Consider the following 21589-nt stretch of genomic DNA (forward strand, 5'->3'; position numbering starts at 1 on the left):
CAGTGGTAAGTGATGCATTTTCTTCTGTTCCACTTTGATGCTAGTCTTAAACAATTTGGATTTCTTTTGGTTCTAATTTCTCTTTCTGTCTGTAATAATTCAGAGTTGAAGCACAGCTCACTGCTCTGTAAAGATGCCCTTTATCAAATTATTGCATGGAATAAAATCTTCATCAAACTCAATTGTAGTTTGTCAGTAATCCACAACAACAAGCAAAAGTCATCAGCAACACTTCCTCATTATGTTAATCGAAAATTTCATTTGCTTGGCATTAAGTTTCCCTAAAAAGTATTTCCTGTTTCAAATTGGTTGTATACAAACATAATTTCTAGGAGACAGGGCTGTATCAACTGCCCCAAAAGAACTCTTCCAAGTACTGGAGAGCTCATCCGTTTACTTCACTTTGTGGCCTCTGTCTCTAGGTACTGACCGTGATCAAAGATGTTGCTTTAGAAACCCAGGATTGTCTCAAATAAAATCAAAGGTTAAGGCAAACACTACAGTCCCCTTTGTCCTCCACAGGTCCATCTATAACAACAAAGTGCTTCCTCACATGTTAAATGAACTGGCATCCAAACAAAGCAAAGGAGAAAATCATTTATGCAAAAGCTTTCCACCATTTGTCTGCCTGTTGCAGTTCAAAGGCTGTGACTGGCATCCCGGACAAATGGCTCACAAACCCCATATAGTAATAGATTGTGTTGAGATTGAATTTATGGAATTAGTTTTCTGAACTTCATTTTATATCAATTCAATGTTGTGCTGCCTTTTGTTAAGAACCATTTGTGTATCAACTGCTTATGTCCATTAGACACATTTAAATAACTGAAAAGTGCATTAAGTCTCATTCAACTTAGACAGGCCTTACGACAGCACAAATGACAAATCAAAATGCAGCAATGCTTCATGGTGATTCATAAATTAAGCGGCAAGCATTTACTCAGGCCACCTGCGAAAAAATATCTATTACCAGATATTTTTTAAAACGTCAACTAAACTAAACTAACTAAACATATGTTTTCCTTGAAAACAAAAAGACTGGCATAGAGTATAAAGATGCAGAAAAAAATCCTTAAAAATTATTATTGGTACACTGGAACTTATCCAGTGTGCACCCAGCTGTGCATAAAGGATAGAGGTGTGTAAGCTTCTCTTATTTACATGCAAAACAAAATACATGAAAAACTCATTCTGGTAACTATTGAAAAGATAGCACGCACATCAAAAGTGGCAGAATGAGTCAGAAACATTATTCCTTTACTGTAGTTGCTTAACCTTGAGATACAACTTAATAATGGTAAATGTATGTAGCCTTAATTTTATTTTAGGACATCAAGTATCCCCTCCAGTCCATACACCCAAGAGTATTGCACAATGCCCTAAATTAAATGGATGATAATTGTACTTGTACTTGAATGAATGCAATTAGTAACTTTCAACCACTGTTAACATAATTCATTTATCTATTTTTACAACTTGTCAATTCATTTTTTTTAAAGATTGCATTTTAAATTATACTTTTTCTTGATACTAATTACTACTAATATTTTTCTCATCACAATTCATAATTAATCTGGAAAGTTAAAAAGAAGTTTTCAAAGGTAAATAAGGTGCCAGATTCAATTTAATTTTTTTTTTTTTTTTAAAGGATCTCCCTGTACCCCCCTCTGAGGTCCAGCAATAACCTAAAATCATAGAAACGCTCCTGTAAAAGGTGTTTCTTGGGATTACTTAATTTACTGAGAAGGTGCCACTAGTAATGTGCTGCTTTAAATTCACTGCATGCATAAAAGTCAGTCAATCTTTGACCGCACATGTGTGTATGTGTTCATTCATATGCATGTATTTTGGCAGAAACTGACACACCGCTCCATTATATTATAATTTGTCTCTGGGTGTTTGTAAAGGCAACTATAAGTTAGAAAATTTAAGTATGACAGTAAACAAGAACGTAGATGTACACGTGTGTATGTGTAAATTGTTGTTACAGTTACTATGACAATATCATGTGAAGTTTACAGGAACTGTGATTTGCTCATCCTGCATTGCTTGTATTTTCTCCTATTTCTTTCCGAAGAATCATTAGTGACTTTCAGTAACAAAACTTTAACAGTCATTTCCACTGCAAACCATCTCAGCATGATTCCCATTATCTAAGACGATGAACGGATGTAAACACACTTACTTTGGCTATAATGACTGCACAGCGAGACAAAGCCTCCAATCTTCCCTCTACATACAGGATGTAAACACAATGAATTTATAATACGAAAGTAAAGCACAATAATAATAATCATATGTGGTGTTGCAGTAGTGCTATGAAATCCGACATTGAACAATAAATGAATTCCTGTGAGGAGTGCGTAACATGATGCATTAGTTTCATCTTTTGGCTTTCAGCAATGAGTGACAGAAAAAGAGCAAATTTTCTCCAAATGAAACAGTCCTGAAAATGCTGATAAGACCATCATCTTTATTGCTGGAAACAAGACTGCTTTATAAGGACAACAAAGAACACCAAAACTGCAACTAATTATTTTTCACCCAATGAGTATCCCTAATTATACTAACCACCAGCTAATAGCCAGCCTGGAATTTTTGCTAATTACTGCATTGACTATACATTCATGCAAATCCAGCAGTCCAGTAATTAGTGCTGATTTATAAATAATCTAAAGAGAGGGAGGTGGATTATAATTGCAGCAATCTTGTTTCCTTCCAAACATCTGATCATTTCCTTCAGGTTTGTTCAAATGTCAGAAACAACCTATTTCTAAACATTTGATTTATTTTGTTGCCATGTTTGCACTTTACAGCGTCCTGAAAACATGTTTGTAGCTCATTCATAAATGATACTGTGCTGCACTGTTCTGAACAACAAAAAAGGACACAGCCATAGCCACATTGTTATAATAATTACATATTGCCTATTTTCTGTCATATTTACCTTTGAAAAGACATAACATAATAAAAAAAAAAGAAGCCACAAATCTCAGATACACTAAGTATTTAAGACTTCCACTGAGGATCTGTGAAAATCCTGAAAATCCTGGTTTTGTTATGTACACTTCTTCAGTAACATTTGGTCACTAAAATTTGATATATACTCATCTAAACTGTGCCCTCTTAATGTGCAGCAACAAAATCCAGACAAGTGAAGCTCTGAGTTGAACTGTTAAGATGCACCCATAAGAATAATCTTCATTACCAGTGCAAAGTAATATGGGGATTTTGGCCCTGAGCTTTGTCTCTCAGGCTGAATAGAGGCTGCCTGTATTTCATGGGCTCAGTCCAAATGTCTGGACTATTTTGCAATTGCAGACTCTAGGACTTTGCAAGATTGTCACGGAAAGGCTGTGAGTGCTGATGGCTGTCCAAATCCGAAATTCATGCAGTCCAAAAGGGACCTGAAACAGCCATTCTGCAGTTAATCTAGCTGCTTTGATTTAGGATCTTATCCTCGCCAATTGTCACTCTTACTGGGGCACTTGATTGCAACTGAGCAATCGTAAGTGTTATTATAAACACCTGTGCTTTTCCTATGATAAGCCAAAATGTCGTCTATTTGACAAGCCTATGCATCACAATATGGATGTGACATTGTTTTTTTTTTTTTTTACAACTAAACCTGACTAAAAAAGCAAGGCTAACTTACTATGAATATGTAAAAACATTTTAAACATAGTAAAATGTTACCCGAATCATGTTTGCCTGGAATAATCCTCAACCATATCATGATGCAGAAATATGTGGTTTTAAGATGTAATCAGAATACATTTTACCACTGCGGCCTACCCTATAAAAGCTGTGCAGTGCAATACCCAATATAAAGGTTAGAAAAACAGAAAAGGTCTGAACTGTCCTATCTCTGTGGTCCTTATTTATAAGTTCTTCTGTATTTGAAAGCGTGTAGGCTGAAAAACTACTTTTTCATATCTTGGTAATGATCAGATTTTTGATCATTCAACATTTCTGTTTTGAAAAAACTGGATATGCTAACTGGAGTACTTCATTAAAAACCAGGAAACTTTAGCATCTGAACATGTCTGCCAGGTTTCTGATAATTCTCTGCCATGTTTGCAGATTTGTCATCAACTCAAGTTATGCACAATACAGGATGATAGATATGATGGTAAATGATGTTATGATGATCATCAGGCTGAAAGGGAAGTCTAATTTGGCGACGCAGATCATAAAGTGTGTTGTCTTTCATCACCAGTGATCAGACAGAGAAGCCAAATCCAGCAGAATAATAAATGCAGCAGAGTTAAAACAGTCAGAAACCAAACTGTCCTTATTATCAGTCAATGAGGTAACTCGGCCCACAGCACAGAAATAGGAGGCTGTTAATTAGTGCATTATATCGCAATTTGCATTGAATTTCTAATTATGTTATAAGACTACCATTATTATTATTAAGCGTTGCTGAGGGTCACGCAGAGTCTGGCTACCTCCTTTTTGTAAATGGTCTTTGCTGCTTACCCACTAATGTATCCATTTTGATTTTAGTTAACCAAAATTAAATGAAAGGTTAATCAATGAAGGGTTGGAATTATTTTTGTTGGAAGCTAATGTTAGCTGCCTAATTCTTGATGTCACATATCAAACATCAGCTCACTTAAAACATCTCATTTCCGAATTTAACAAATGTGGAAATGATTATTTCTCAATGACAAAATTCTATCCAGTGTCGCCAGTGACACAAAGGTATGAACCTGATTTTCAATTTTGAATAATTACCTTTGTAATATGCAAAACCTCAAAAGGAGTGGTAAGTGGTCAAAAAAAGGAAAACTGTGCCATGACTCAAAAATCAGTGTTCATTAAGGAACACCTGCCTGTTATTCTAAACAACTCTTTGAAATAAATGTGGCAGATAACTCACATACAGCTTTGAGGAGAGAATGAGTGATGTTGACAACACCAAATTGCTCCAAAATGACTTTACCATGACTAAATAAACACTTCAGACAGTGCCATATAGCGTAAGGAAAGATCCTTTACATGTTAAAAGTATTTGATAACACGTTGATGTTCAATCTCAGTGGAAGTCAATTAAAACAGATAGCTGTGAGGGAATCCATGAGGGTCCTGTGAGAGTAATACAGCACTCAGGGGTGTATGGTTTTAAAGTGATGAAAGTGATGCATCAGATAAGACCATGAAATACACCATGTTTCCTCATTATTAAGCAACTCATCCATTACATTAATTTATTTATGGTGGGCTGATGTGTTAGTCCTTCAGTGTCACACAGCTACATGTTTACTTACTCATTCTGATAGTTGATTAGAGTATTCATCTGCTTTTGGCCTTAAGCATCTCCAGCCAGAGAAGGTCTGGATTAAGTTACGGCAGGAATTTAGGTACATCAGTTGGCTTCAAGCTGGAAAAGTAATTAGGGTTCAGGAATAAAGTCAATAGACTTAATCGCTTTATCATTACACAGGCTCATGGGAAAAGATAATAAACAACTGTGGACTGAAGATGGACAGTTTAAATTAGGGGCTGAACGATTATTGGCTCCAATATTCAGCTTTTTTTTAATAATAATTATTTATTGAATGGGTTAGCTCGCAAGCTGCATGGACATTTTGTTAATACATACCATTTAAATGACTGAAAACAACATAAAAGCTTTCCAAAGCTGTTTTGCTATAATAAATTAAGCATATCTCAGACATTCAAATTTCTCAATTCGTGGCTCTTAATCACAAGGGTGCAAATGCTTGTGTTCCAACAGCTCCATTAGTCCAAAAAATGTTCCATTGGACTGAAAGCCCCTTTTGTCCAACAGCCCGTTATCTCAAAACTAGATGCAAATGCTGCTGAAGCCATGCAAAATCAACAATCCATCTCACGCTCTTTTTTTTACCTTTATTTGGAAACAAGACCCTGAGATACTTGAGACACCTTTGCTTAGGGGCAGAAACTCTCTCCCATCGCAGAGGGGGCAATCCACCAATTTCTGGCAAAGAACTTCATCATCATCATCACTGAATTTTCACAGAGGGGAGAGGACGCTGGCGTTGTCTTTTTGCCACCTCTCCTTCCCAACAACATTTGACAATAGCATTATCTTGCTGGTTGTTCAATTTGCTTTCATGCTCTTATCTTCTTATCACTTTTAAATATATGCTTTTATTTTGATTGTTTTTATCGTTTTTTTTTAAGCTAATGCTTTATCTTGCAGCACTTTAAGATTTGTTTCAAATGTAAAGTGCATTACAAATAAAATCTATTATTATTATTATTATTATTATCATATTATTATTAAGACATATGGCCTCAGACTTGATGCTTCATATTATTGAGATTAATCATGAAGGTGTTTTATGACTAATTTGGAGAAATACTCCAATGCGGCTTGCAGGAGTTGATAATAGTTTGTAAAATACATTAAAACTTTTACAACAATTGTCTACAAAAATATTAAGTTTTGAGCATCTAGAAGTTCATCCACAAATCAGGTGTGCTTTGCAACCAGAAATAGACAGGCAAAACTTGCTTTGGCATGTAGATCAGAGTATGAGTCATTTGACTAATTAAGTCAGTTAAGCTTCATCACTTCAACGGCTCACTTCTGTCTCATTAGTCTTTATATATAGTCTGAAAAGCATGGTGTTTTTTCGGGGGGGGTGGGGGGGGGGCTGGTTTGCTGAAATTAATTGATGAGAGACCCAAGAGTTAAGAATGTCTGAAAATGATCTCCCATCTAATTGAAGACAGATGTCTCAATTTCACCAATAAATTACAGAAGAAGAGTTGACGAACATTTCAAACAACGAACAATTATTGTTGTCAGGCAGATAACTGGAAATAAGTGCAGTAGTAAAGTGTGTTTGAAAGTATTATTGAAATTTATAGTCAGCCTTTGAAGAGTCTAATCGCTGAAGTGAAATGAGCAAAAGAAGGCAAACCTTCAACAGAATGCAGTAGACACTTTTTAATTAAGAAAATATGCTGCAAAATATCCTCTTAATGGAACAAAGATCGAAATTGTTGTGAAGAAACTTCAAAATATGAAAACCCAGAAGCTGTGCATGTGATTTATTATTCACTTATTTAAATTGATTGGATATAAAAAAAACATTTTTTTTATCATCCTTCACTTTGTTGTGAAATATTTAATGCAATTTTTAGTCTTTTCATAATTGGTGCTTTGTGATGTCAGTTTGTTGGGCTGTGTTACTGGTTCTAGTGTTGTCACAAAACTGGAATTTCTAACACCAATACAGTACTTTGAAAAATATAGAATATTTATACTTTTTTTGATAACAGGGAAAAACTGACATTGAGGGAATAAAATGTTTTTTGGTTTTTTTTGGAAACAATGACTTTTTTTGTTGGTTATTAGCAGAAAACAGCAGAATGACAGTGTAACTTTAACAATAAGACAATGAGAAAGCACAGCTGGTACTGGTCTATCAATATTTTGGAAAAATTAGTATTGAAACCGATTCAAATTTTTAGAATAAACACGTATCAATAAATCAGTATTTTAATACTAGTTCAGATGATCTGAGGTGCCTTTTTGCTAAATTTGTAATCTGTATAAATGTAGACCTATTTACAGTGGGATCTTATGAAATAGCCTGACGTCAATTCTATAAAAGAAGTAGGATAAAGAGCATAATGATATGGTAGCTTAAGTATATTCTAGTGGGAGCCTCAGAGGGCAAAAATGTCAGTGAATTCATTTAATTGCTCAAGTGAAATTACTGTGAGTACATAAATCAAATTGGTACCTCTATGGCTTTGACAGCTCTTATTGTTGTCAGTACAAACAGATTGAACACAATCAAACCTCCCTATAACGTCACCACTGTTTTTTTTAGACTGAGTATCTGCTGATTTGGCTATGCTTTACGTTTTGCGCATCATCTCTCTTGTCCAAGGTACAGGATATTTAGTTGATATTACAAAGCATGCACTGACAAATCAGACGACGGGGTACACTGCAACTGTCTCAATGAAGCCACCATCACTTGTGCCAGTTACTCGGCACACAGTATCCTTCCATTCCATCAGTTATTACGCGCTTTTACAATTTGCACATAATTTGGAAAAGAAAAAGTCGAAATTACACAAGGATGTTCAACTGAGGTGGAAAAGTTGATGTAGCAATAAAAACAATGTGATGGAAACAGACTTAGCAAATAAATCACTACACATGAGGCATTTTACCTAAACATCAAGCTTCTGTTCTGCTAAAGAGATGAAAAACTGCAGCGGACAATAAATGCATATCAGCAGGGAGCAATGAGGAGACTACCTCAAATGACTATGAAACAAGCATAAATGTATCTTTATTTTATGGTTGTGTTTGGATTATTTTGTGGGTCTCTTTCCCTTTCTGCTTTGTGGCCTGCAGCCTCTCTGCAGAAAGGTCCTTGCTTGTTTAATGTGTATATTTTGGACTCACTATGCAACCAGTGGCAGACTCAGTCATGGACCAGTAATGGCCAAGGGCATGACCGTGAGGGAACAGAGAATTGTGTTAGTGGAGGCAGAAGTTGTGCTTGCATCAGCTAATGAGCTATCAGTTTCCAAATCAATCTCTGATTGAAACTCCAGCAGATGACAAATTGCCTGAAGAGGGAGATACAAAGAGATGTAGAGACTAGAGAAGGTCAAAAAACTCATTAAGAGTAAAGTCAGGAAAGTGGTCAAGCAAAGGAACAAAAGAAAGCTCTCAAGATAGACTTTTGGATGTCTTTCTAGTACGACCACTCTTCCAAAGTGACTCAGCTACAGTACAATGTATCAGCACAGCAGCCCCTTAAAAGCCACAATTCAATTGACCTTTCAGGCAGCCTTCACCAGAAAGACTCCAGGGTGAGGGCAAGAAGTGCCTGCGACATGCAAATACTTACATCACTGGCCCTCATCCAATTCGATCAATTTACATGCCAAAGACAATTGTGGTGCACTTCCACACCGCCATCATCACGTCCATCCTCACCTCCTCAGTCAGTCTGGTACGCTGCAGCCACGACGAGGGACAAGAACAGGTTGCAGTTTATCATCTGCGCTGCAGAGAGGGTGACTGGCTGCTACCTGCCATCCCTCCATGAACTGTTCACCTCCAGGGCCCTGAGGCGTTCTGGTAAAATTGTGGCAGAACCCTCTCATGCCAGACAAGAACAAAAACCTCACGCCTTAATAACAGTTTCTTCCCCACTGCTGTCACCATCATGAACGATACCCGCCCCCCTTCACATGACACGGGCTGTAATCCAGCCCCAGAGTCTCGTAACATCATATCAATATTAGGCTAAATCAGTTTTCATGCGTTACATTAACGCACACTGTATTGGACTTTAGTCTGTCTGTTCAATTATTTATTTAGACTGCAGATAATTGCACTGAAACTCCATCTTCTCCACAACTGTACGATTCCTCTATTGCACCTTTCTACATACATTTTGTGTTCTTTATATTCTGTTTCATTTTATATTTTTAAATTGCTTCTAGATTTTAAGCTTATTTCTTGTACTATTTAAATGCACTATTTTTATTCTACCTTTATGTTAATTGTTTTGCACCAGAACACCAGGTCAAATTCCTTGTATATGTTAATGTACTTGGCCATAAAACTGGATTCTGATTCTGATTTAAAGAGAATTGTGCTTTTGGAAAAGGTCTTGCTGCTGACATATGGTAGACAGATATTTGATGAGGTTGTGCAGAATGTGAAAAAGGCAGCCAACCCTTACAGCCAACAAAGCTGTCAAGTTTTTTTGGGGTTGTTTTTTTTCAATCTCTGAAACCATTAACACTTGTAGCCAAGGCACTTACCGAGTGTGCTAAACTAAAGACATCCTGTCAGCCTAACACTCAGTTTGTTATTTAATAACACACTGCAAACTGTGAATATTAATTTCTATATTGCTACACTATTTTTCCAACAAGTAAAATGTCACCATAAAAGCAATGCTATTGTACTAAAACTACAAAACTAAAAAAAAAAAAGTATTACAATTGTCAGATTAAACATAACATTAATTAAAAATTAAAATATTGCCATTGAAAAGTACTGCTTTAAAGCAATAAATGTATAAATAATATCTTAAATATGATATTTCTGTGACAGTCCTTGTTTTCATGCCTAGCATGAGTCCCACAGCATATTGTGACTGTTGAAATATAATGGCCATGGGAAGAAAAAAAAAATCCAATCTGGATAACTTCAGGTGGCATCTCATGTGAAGTCTTGCCTGGTGACAAATCCAACATTACAAATTTAGCTCAAGCCGGGAAATTCTGTGTGGCTAGAAATGTTTCTGTAGGCAGTTGAATGTTTAAAATCTTTTCAGTGATGTTTTGATTTATTTATGACAAATGGTTAATGTGATAATGTATTTTATAATATTGTGGTGTTACATACAATGTATATAGGAAATAATGTTTATGATAACAGTAGCTGACACGTATTTGAAATACTGGGCATTTGATACTGAAACAAAATTTTAAATGTTATAGTCTTAAAAAATACCAAGATAGCTCACTTCTGTGTTAGATAGTTGTTTGCTCAATAGGACGTCACCAACAGATGTCACAATCATAGTGTCAAATCAAACTAAGAGTTGATCTAATTTTTAAGGACTCCAATAATAGCAGAAAGAGGCAACAATATAAAAGGGATGAGCAGAATTAAAGTGGTGATACGCTAGATAGACAATGGTTCAATTTCTTCTTTAGTCTTTCCTGCTCCTGTATAATTTCAGTGTCTCTCCAACAGCAATCTGCTGTCCTGATATTTATAATCAGAGATAAATACTGACCTCTACTGTAGCTGCTGTGCAAAGTTAACCCCTTAAAGTGCAGTACAAATATGCACTCCACTGCACTGCAACAGCTGTGATCAAAAGGATTCTACTAATCTACCAGATCTGGTCACACACAATAATATGTTTCTGGAAATGTTGCTGAAGACACTTTTAAACTGTTATCCCTTCAGTGTTAACAGCTGGTCACTTTTCTAAGAGGCTTCGGTCTTCAATAATCATCTTGTCTGGTTAGGAAATCCTGATGAAATCCTAATTTTGAAAATCACTATAGCAACAGAACAGGTCGCTCGTCTTGATCTCAAGATGCAGCAGTTATGTACACGGTTACTTCAGTTCAACGCACCGTGGACCCAAAGTACTGACGGTGAGCAGTCTCAGTTGGACGTGCGCCTCACATCTTTTGATCTGAAAGACTTCTCTGTCATCCATCCTCGTCTTCAGTAGTAATAGCTTCCGAAAACTGCCACCACACAGAACAAGCTGTCCTGCACCCAGAGGTAAAACAGTTAATTAAAAAATATATATTTCTGTCTGAAGAAATCTAATCCCCCTAACACACACACACAAATTTGAGTGAGCAGAATAAAGAAACCTACGTTCATGAATACATCTTCTGTGTAGCTGTCTGTGTCAGCATCCCACAAACACCTTGAAGACATCCTGGCAAAACACATAAGAAGGTCGTGGATTCATTTTATTCTGACCTGCTTCCTAAAAGCCTTCTACAGTGTACGGCAATCCAGAGGAGGACCCCTCAAATCAACACTATTTTTATGATATTTACAATATATGTTGTTCAAACTTTGTTCAAACTTTGTGGTATATGTGATAGCCTTGCATATGTCCATGAGGTAGGAGGAGTATTATAAAAACTTTTTAGAAAAAATGAATCTAATAAAACGCTACCAAACTACAGTCACAAAAATGAGTTGAGTCAGTACCTTTCTGATAGATAGCTACTTATGAATGATAGCTACTAATGCTATTTTGAAACAGCAGTAAGACTCTCACTTGATAGGATTACTGATGACAAATGCAAAATGCAGCTGCAGGATAGCAGTGAGGAAATATGAATCGTGCTACAGTAATGCAATCAGTGATTCAGCCTAATATAGTGCTATTTTTTCATTGCTGGTTTATTAGCTTACAGCTTAAGCAAGCCAACAACATATGCATCCTTTTAATTTGTATGAATTTTTCTTCTATTGCTAAAGACTTATTAATAAAATACTGCTGGGAAGAAGAAGGGTTGATGATATCCAATCTCTGGAAGCCTCTCACTTTCACTTTTATAGTATATGGTAGTTTTACAAATTGTTTCAGCTATATTTTTGTTTACCACTACCAAATGAACACTCACTTGACTCCTTGTCCTCGTTGTTCTCCGATGACCACCTGCACAACAAGCTTATATCTATCAAACCCTGCATCTGTTGAAAAAGAGGAATGAGTTGTAATGATGTACATCAGTAATTGTGCAACATTCTGCAGAGACAGTGCAGGGATGAGTAGAAATATGCTGTAGTTCGTGTGCGGCATTTAGTTCAGTAAAATATTTTACTTGTATAACTTGTTCTAATGGAAGGAGTGTTGTTATTGACTATATTTTTAATGACAAAAAAATGTACTGTTGCACTGTTTCATTAATCTTAAAACTTCTGGCTACATTTTTTTATTCAGCAGAGTCACATTAAACCTCATTCCTTCTGTGGATTCAGCATGACTTTGTACTGACAGCCACACCAATCACCAAAAGTTTGCTTTATAATTTGCAGTGACATCTTTAGTCTGTTGCCTTAAGGATCAAACAATAGTTTTTTGTGTGTGTTATACTTGCTGTGCATTCAGTCAACATCAGGTTAAGTATGCAGTTCTGTTGCAAGTTCACTGGTAGACTGAATATAAAATCAGAGTCACACTCCTGTTTTGTTACTGTATGCTTTAATGTGTATCTGGTTGACCATGTTTATCTGTATTCTAGTAATTATTTAGAGTAATACTTAACATAGACAACAGTAATTGGGTGCTTTTGACTTATAACACAAAACATCACTCACTCTTCACTTTGTCCTTGATGCAGTCTGCCAGGGACCTGGACAGCTCGGGGACTTCCTCTGGGTCGTATTGCATCCCAGAAAGTCTCTCCCTCACAATTTCACGGACACACTCCTTTACAATGGCTGGCTTAAACCTGGAGGATTTAACAGTGAGCAACAAGGCAGGACATCAGCTTACAGGTCACAATGGCCAAAACTCAGCAGCCTCTGTCAGTGTAGGTGAAAGAGCTGCAGAAATGTCTTAATAAATGATATTATATTAACGGTCCACACTGCACTTGAGTTATACGTCCCATACACTGAAGCGTATATTCTATATTTACAGTATTATACAGTACTTTGCATATACTTTATGTGTGAGTGACTTCATAACATAGTTGAAGCAGACAAGTATTACCCACATTGTCCTCACAGATAAATTAGCGTTAAGCGGCCTCTAGCTAACTAACATAATAGTATTAAAGACATACTGTCATTTGCAAACATAACCACGTCATCTTGACTATCGCCAGTCTATTTCCTTACGGTTGGCACTAATGGTTTAGTTTCTGTAGAAAATACCTACATAGTGGCAAACTTATCTTAGCAAATATATCGTTAGCAATGAACTCGCTGGCTAAAAGCTAACTTTATCTGTCACGAACGACATTTAACCCCTTTGACTAACTCACTTGTCCTGGTGATTAGGTCGTATGAGGTATGTATCGGACCCCTCCATCGCATGTCAATGATTTTAACGCGGGATTCAACAAACGAGACTGGAATAAAGGAGCCACGCCGTTGCTAACAAGCTAATCTCTACAGAGTTTCTTCAGTTACCATAGCGACGTATTTTTATCGTTTCCGGTTTCAAAATAAGAGTATGGTAAATAGTGTGTGTACTGGCGGACTCTAACCAGCATTCTGTTGTATTTTTCTGTCCCAACTATATCCCTAATGTATGAGAGGAACGAAAATACCTACTTACCTACTTACCTACCTAAATACCTACTTCATTTTCCACATTTTTTCCTTCTTAGACAAGGAAATCCTTGCCCATGAAAAAGTCAATACTTTTAGTCCCACGTATGGTATGAAACCTTTCATGCCATTGTCCTCTAAACTTTCCCCATTATCTTCATCATTTCTTTCACATCGCACCAAATTCTGATCCTCTCTATGGGCTCTGGATCCATGTCTCTTAAGCACCTTTGATATATATATATTTTTTTAACGTGTCTTTCTTTTTGGGGAGCAGCATAAGCAGTCATTGCTCTTCTAGCTGCATTTAGAGATTACTTCCCACTTTACCCCCAACCATGATATCCCTGAGTCCAGCACAGGTATCCAACAGCATACCATGGTGGTGCCTATTCACTGCTCTCTTCACCTTGATTTCTGAACATCTCTGCTTTCAAGGCCTCATCAACTTCAACCTAATGAGACATGTTCTGATTGGCTTTGATGAGACGGTGAAGTCAATTCACTTTGCTCTTCATCCTGATTTCTGAACTACTATGCTTTCAAGGTCTCATCAACTGCAGCCAAATGAGAACAGGTCATTTAGTTTTACTTACCAAAGAAACGTACCATAAGTGCTATGATTTCACAGTACATTTTTGAGCTCTCTCAGTCTTTATAGGCTAGTGTCAGGGAAATGACTATCCTGGCACATCCTTACCAATCAAATCTTTTTTTAAAAAAAAAAATCAGGTATCTTATAGGCAAATGTAAACTATCTGCATGATTACAGGATTCTCTCTGAGTTGCACCATCCAACATCTACATTAGCTAAATGCAGAGCCGACCTGCAACAGGAAGTTAAACAACACAAATCCAATAATTCTGTAATCTACATAAAGATGTATTTGAATAATTAAAGGGACTCATTTTGAATTCCAGATCAATTTGGCTTGTGCCAAAAAGCCAGAGGGGTAAACACTGTGTTCTCATTTTAATTGTTTGATAATATTGCAACTAATGATTGGACTGATCATTACATTCAGTATTGATTGTCATCATCTGTGGGCCCTTGACATGGTATGAATTACAAATAGCAGTAATTGAATTACTCTGTGTTCTAACATTAAACCTGCAGAGGTTAATTGGCCATTAATGTGTTTATTGGTTTGTTACAATGAGTTGTTGACAAATTTCTACATGCATAATCCTCATGGAAGCAAGCACAGGTTTATGAGTTTATTGTTTAATGTTGCAGTTCTCTCACTGATGACTGAAGGTCAGGACTCAGGATAATCTGTAAACAGAGATGGCAACCATGATATTGGCATTTTACGAGAATATTTCATTACACAATTAAGCTCGAATACTTCTGTTTATGGTTTGAAATGAAACCGTGAACAGGAGAAGAAGGTAAATGTTTTAGGAGCTACAAATTCTTACTATAAAAAGGATGATGACATGGGATAACTTACGGTGAAGTATATTTACTTCTGCAAAATGATGATGTCACTGTGTAAAATTATAGTAAATATTAGTAGTTTCATTTCCTACAAAACAGAGCAAGACAGCAATATCACCAGCAAGTGGCAGTGTTGCATTAAAACAGGAAAACGTTTCAGTTTCATTTATCATGTAGTCCTCCACTGATGAGTGCACTGAAGCTCTTATGTAACACAGTTAATTCAAACTAATCACATTTCTTACGTATGTGACACTTTAGTAAATGAAAAGTTAACTTTCAATTAAACTCAAGTCAATTAAAATCATACAGCTCCCAAACACACAAATGAGTTGCATTTTCAATATATGGGCTTATTCTTTCACACCCTGACCTTTATTTCTGTGCATAAACAAGTTATCCAAAAATTAGACAGTCAAGTGATCAGTGTAACATTTGCTCCAGCTCCATCTTTTCATTTCCCATTCTGGACCCGAAACTTAAGGAAATCAGATTTTCACTTTAGGTTTCATTTTCTCCAAACTCTCTGTAGGAGATGCTATATTAAGACAGCCCAAGCAGGGTGAGTCATTCTCCCAAGTTGTTTGGATACTGTGCAGATCAGCTGTCAGTGTTTCGTGTTGTCTGTCTTCAGCACCACTGGCACCAACAGGATGACACAGCAGGAGTGGTCGCGCCTCTTCCAGATTACATCTACGAAGCTCAAGGACAACTGGAGTTTGGAGTTGGATGAAAATCTTGTGCACAACTCCCAAAGACCAGGCTGGAAGAAGTGTATTGTGAGCACTGGTGGAAGGTCAGCAGTAACTACTGTAGTTAAGAATAATGCATGAATTAGGTTGTGGGGACAAAAAATTCAGTTATTGCAATTGACTCATGTTGTGAACCATCCCGTTTTAGAGTACAGTTTTTTTTCTGTTAACTAACGGTTAGGTTAGGATTAGGGATTGAGCCTAGATTTATATTGAACCTTTGAAATCTGCATCAGCATCACTTTACTTGTGCTGCTGTCAGACGCCTTTCACATGTATTTAAGTGTTTGAACCCTGGGTAAATTGGTGCGATTTCTTTGTAAAACATGGGGGTTAGCAATAAGTAACTTAATAAGAAATGTTCCACAAATTGCAAGAAATTAGTAGATTTAGAAAATTGTTCTTAAAAAGCAAGTGAAAATATCCAGGGAAAAATGAGTAAAAATAAGAAAAAAAAATAGAATTCTCATAATTGAATACTACTTTTATGAACTTATTTTAATTTGCAAAGCAGTTTTTGCAGATCATTAATGGGTTTTTCTTTTTTTTTTTCTTGTAGTATTTAGTTATTTCTTGCTAATTTTGGGGTTGTTGCCTTCTTCCCCTTTAGCTCCTCCTATTTACTTTTTACACTGGCTCCAGTCTTGCAGCATTATTTATCCCGATAGTTAATGATGTTGGCCAGCCATCTGACATTAAAACCTACACCTAACCTAAACTGAAGTTTCCAGAGTAAGTTTGGTTGTTTGTCATTTTGTTAAAGTGCCTCTTTCATTTTCAAGGTTCAGATGCACCAAGTGTGGAAGAGGCTGGTCTTCTAACATGGTGAGGGTGGTCTGCCACATGCGTCTGGCGTCGGGGCAGGGCTTCGTCAAGTTGAGGCCCTCCCGTCAGAACTGCAAGGAGTGCACTGATGGTCCAATGGAGGAGCCCAGTATCTCCTCTGACAACATCAAAACCCTGCTGAAGAATGTTGTGGAGAAGATCAGAATAAAATGCTACAATGAATACATGGGCAATACAAACAGGCCTTTCAGAAGCTTTGACACCAATCGTCCCCATGAGCCTGCCCATTGTGAGGCCTGTATGCAAGGCATCTGTCCAAAGCGTTGAGCTTGTGTTGCATTTTGTTTCTTATAATGTTTTATGCCTCAGCTCATGTTCGCAAAGCACCAGTTGTGGAAGACTTTACTTCCTTCCATTCTGTTACATTGTATTGTATGATATCCAAGTGGATGTAAGCGTTCATATTTGTCCTTGTTGGATTTTTTCTTGCTGTGAATCTTGTTAAAATGTGAATCTGTGTGCTCAAATTATTAAGCCACCCTTCTCATGAGCTACACTTAACATTGTTATAGATTTTGTTGTTGTTCCAGTAAAAAGCTTATAAGCAATAAAGTAAATGCTTTTGTGATATGCAGTGAGTTGTTATTTATATCAAGTAGTCACTTGGTAAACTGGTAGGTAAACTGATCTGTTAACAACACTTAAATATTAGCAATAAGATTTGGACATATGCAGGTAAGAATTGTAGAAAATGGGATATTGTACATACATATATACAGTATATACATGCATGGGTGACTCTTAGACTTATTTTTGTTTCCCTGCTAGAAACAAGAAAAACAAAATTATTTTTCATTTTTGTGACAGGGAACACAAAAATTAAATGACATCAGGCATTATTTTTATTTTACATTAATAAGTGTTTTTTTTTTATTTTGGATCTTTTTTTGTTTTTTATAATCTAATATAAACTTTAATTACGCATAAATACCCATTTTAATGAAATGTCTAATGTGTTGTAAGACATATTACTATTTTGTTTCTTTTATTCATAAAAAGAACATATGTCCCTCGAGGTTACTGTCATTTCCACCACACTGTAGAAAATGGCTGGAGGATCTCTGTGGAGACTTCTGAAATAAGACAAAATCAAAGTAAATTTTTGTTGATTCAAAAATATCTTTATGGGCTGCAATATCCAGACAGCTCTTTTTTGTCTTTCTTTTAAATCCCGAATAATCAATAAAACAGCATTTTATGTTGTCTATTTTGTGTATATTTAATGCCAATGTTAAATCAGTCAACAAAGCTGACATATCACTTTTTTAAAAGTGACAAAATGTAATTTCCACAAAAGTGATTATCACTTTGTTTACTGTGATGGAAATGACATTTTTTAATGTTTTAGATTTTCTCAAAGTTTGCAGACCAGATGGACCTGTGTTGAAGGATAACTGCGTAGAAGACAAGGCAGCATAGCACCAGCAAGTGGCAGTGTTGTGAGAATGCAAGAGGAAACACTTTCAGTTTCCTTTCTCTTGCAGACCTCTGTAAGTGATTGCTCAGAGTTTCTCTGAAACACATAAAGGCAATAATTATATTTTAAATAATCTACGCTTTACATACAAACACACATATTTTTTTTATATGTTGGATGATTTAGTAAATGAAAGGTTAACATCCAGTTGATGATAATCATAACCCTAACTATTCAGACACACACACATAGTCTTCAGCGTCTCTTCATGTAGTAATTAAAAAGTCTACTGAATAAAGTTTTGATCTGTCATCTGCCAAGAATACAAAACTAGACCTGAAACTTAAGGAAATCACGTGTCCACTTTAAGTTTCATTTTCCCCAAATAAATGGCCAGGTCAGCTGCTTATATACTGTATAAATCAGCTGTTAGTGTTTTTCCTCCTCATTAGTCACCAGCACTGCTGACACAGACAGGATGGCACAGCAGGAGTGGACACGAATCTTTCAGATTAAAGCACATGATCTTAAACAAGAAGACTCCTGGCGTCTGGATTTTGATGAAGATATTGTGCCTAACTTCCCGGACTCAGGCTGGCAGCAGTACATCAGGAACACAAGTGCAAGGTTAGTGTGCAGGACTACTGTTAATCATTGCCATTGCTATACATACAGTATCATATAAATTTGGCCAATATAAATGATAGTTTTGTGGATTCATTCTCTCATTAAGGATTGTGTGGACAAAAATCCGTCTGATTTAGGGACAAAATCTAGTCATTAGGCTAAGCACAAGGGTCAGGTTAAAGTTAAGAAAATGAATGAACACGCAGAAAGTTAATGCCATGTCCAGTGTGACAAAAGATTGGTTGTTTAAGAGTTAGAGTTGTAATCAGAAAAGCAATTATTTAATTGGTAGGGCAGTAGGTTTTATACTGGCAACACTTGCATAGAGGGGTGCGGCAGTGAGTCCTAAAACTCAGAAATATGTTAGCATTTTAGCACTTCCAGCTCCTTTGTCTCAATGTCAATGTTTTATTTATTTATTTATTGGTTATATGCCTGAAATAATGTTTTTGTTAATCCTACGAAACCTGAATCAACATCCATTTTATGTGCTATGTTCAGAGGCTTTTCACAAGCACTTAGACCTTTAAACCTCATGAAATTGGTTTAATGTCTTTAGTAAACATGAGGGTGAAGTCAATGAACAACTTGACAAAAAAATGCCCCACAAATTGCAAGAAATAAGTAAAAGGTGACAAGGAAATTACCTGATATTTTGCTCAATATGATTATTTAATTTAATTATCAGAATTCATTAAGGTAAGTTTATTTTCTTTTTTCTTTCTTTTTCTTTTTTTTATCCCAAGTAATTGTCTTTAAATATTTTATATCTTTTAACATTTTTGGGCCACTCCTTAAAATGCTTGTTGCCTTCTTCCTGTATTTTGAAAGAAGTTAAGCCAGTTCACTCAGGTTTCAAAAGGTTAACACAAGCTTCAGAGACTTTTATGTTTTGTTCTTCAACATAAAATACATCAGTAAATGATGTACTAAAAATGTTGATACCTTTATGTGATTTTGAAAGGATATTTTCTAACAAGTGGCTCAATGAGATTACACCAATCATCACGCAACGTTTAAGTCATGCAACCCTATAGTTTGTTTACAGCCTAACATTAGCTTTTTACATCTGGCATTTGTGCTTCAAAAATCATAAAAGTGGTGCTCATTTGTTGAACAAAATGTGTAAGTATCATAAACTTTTGTTTGCCACAGAGCCTAATTTCTGTAATAATCCAAAATCCAATCAAATGGGTTTTTTGTCAAGGTAACATGGGAGATGTTGGCCTACAAATAAACGTCATCCCTGCAGCACTCTATGACAGTGTCATATTGTTAAAGGACCAGTTCAAACTTTCTTCAACTTGGGTCCTCTTCCATTTTCAAGGTTCAAATGCAGCAATTGCAGAAGAGAGTGGCCTTCCAACCGAGTGATGGTGGTCTTCCACATGCGCCTGACATATGGACAGGGTGTTGTTAAGGTCAGGGCCTTCCGTCAGAATTGCAAGATGTGCTCCAACGCTCCAATGGAGAAGCCCAGCATCATCTCTGAGAACATTGACATCCTCATGGAGAATCTGGTGAAGAAGATAAGAATAAAATGCTACCATGAAGACCTGGGAGAAGGACACAAGCCTTTTGTGAGCCTGGAAGTCAAAAGTCCGCATGAGCCTGCTCATTGTGAGGCCTGTATTGCGGGCTTCTGTACCAGGAACTAAGCCTGTGTTGCTTTTACGCCAGCCTTTTTTTGTTAACTTAAAAGAATATTAATATTTATCTCAGGTTTTAATGCCTATACTAGTACCCTGTACTAGATTTACTTGCCTGTCATTTTGTTTTATTTTATATTTATTTAATATAAGTGCACGTCAGTTGACTTTCTGCTCCAGAGCATTACACAAGTCGTTTACAATCAGAAATGTGATGGATAAATAAAGCCCATACAAACAATAATCTAAATGTGTGTGTGATTTGTGGTGTTTTTAAATAAATTGGTCTGATGTATGAATTATTTGACATGTACATATGGCACTAAATGAGAGAATGAAGGCCTATCAATGACTTTTGACACTTCAAGTATGAATAAAGGCGTCACTAAGGTAAACTGATCTGTAAACGGTAAAATGTAAAATATGCGGGTGGAGGGGGCCGACAATTTCGGCCCCTGGGCCTGTGCCAGGTTGGCAACTTCCATCCTTGTACACGGGAAGTGATGTGCTACATTTCTAACAGGGGAAATGAAGAAAAAGTGTCACACACACTTCCTCACGTCATAAGTTTGTCGTGGCTTCACTACAATAAAAGCTAAAATATAAACTACATTATTGTATACAACTGCAATAAAATAAAATAAATTTTCCAGACTGAAATTAACTATTTCTGTTCATTTGTTAACACTAAGTTTGTCAGAGAACCACATCTTGAGAACTTGTTGAACATAAATTATATAGACAGGTGGGTTTGCAAAAGCATTGTGTTGGAGCAAAGTTGTATAATCCTGGTTGGTTTTGACAGACAACTTTAATGTTGAATGGAAAAGGTTTGCTGGCAGGAGGGCTGAGGCGACACCAGAGCACACATGTTTCTTTAGAGCCTCCACTGCTTATTTGCATCTGACCAGCAGGTGTGACGCTGATGCCGCCATGGTCAGTCTTCACCATCTGCAAGTCACACACTGCGGTACAATACATCAGCTGTGGTTTATTCTTGTTTTGTATGAAACCACCTACAGGGAAAGTAGCTGCCTCCTAGGGTTG

At 36.5% G+C, this 21589-nt stretch overlaps 3 protein-coding genes across 3 annotated transcripts; 2 read left to right on the forward strand and 1 right to left on the reverse strand.

Moving 5' to 3' along the window:
• Window positions 1-6931: 6931 nt before the first annotated feature.
• Window positions 6932-13687, reverse strand: dynlt2b (dynein light chain Tctex-type 2B). Its single transcript, XM_042483905.2, has 5 exons — window positions 13522-13687; window positions 12851-12984; window positions 12154-12223; window positions 11390-11453; window positions 6932-11278 (listed from the first exon to the last, which is right to left on the reverse strand). The coding sequence occupies exons 1-5, from the start codon at window positions 13566-13568 to the stop codon at window positions 11231-11233; spliced, it is 363 nt and encodes a 120-aa protein (XP_042339839.1). The 5' UTR covers window positions 13569-13687; the 3' UTR covers window positions 6932-11230.
• Window positions 13688-15807: 2120 nt separating this feature from the next.
• LOC121941136 (receptor-transporting protein 1-like) lies at window positions 15808-17419 on the forward strand. Its single transcript, XM_042483858.2, has 2 exons — window positions 15808-16047; window positions 16786-17419. The coding sequence occupies exons 1-2, from the start codon at window positions 15905-15907 to the stop codon at window positions 17114-17116; spliced, it is 474 nt and encodes a 157-aa protein (XP_042339792.2). The 5' UTR covers window positions 15808-15904; the 3' UTR covers window positions 17117-17419.
• Window positions 17420-18645: 1226 nt separating this feature from the next.
• Window positions 18646-20786, forward strand: LOC121964776 (receptor-transporting protein 3-like). The gene is made up of 2 exons (XM_042514970.2): window positions 18646-18893; window positions 20221-20786. Exons 1-2 carry the CDS (start codon window positions 18745-18747, stop codon window positions 20549-20551), a joined length of 480 nt encoding a protein of 159 aa, XP_042370904.2. The 5' UTR covers window positions 18646-18744; the 3' UTR covers window positions 20552-20786.
• Window positions 20787-21589: the final 803 nt, after the last annotated feature.

This window comes from Plectropomus leopardus, chromosome 5, assembly GCF_026936395.1.
Source record: "Plectropomus leopardus strain MGB_pleo_1.0 chromosome 5, ASM2693639v1, whole genome shotgun sequence".
In the NCBI taxonomy this organism is placed as follows: Eukaryota; Metazoa; Chordata; class Actinopteri; order Perciformes; family Serranidae; genus Plectropomus; species Plectropomus leopardus.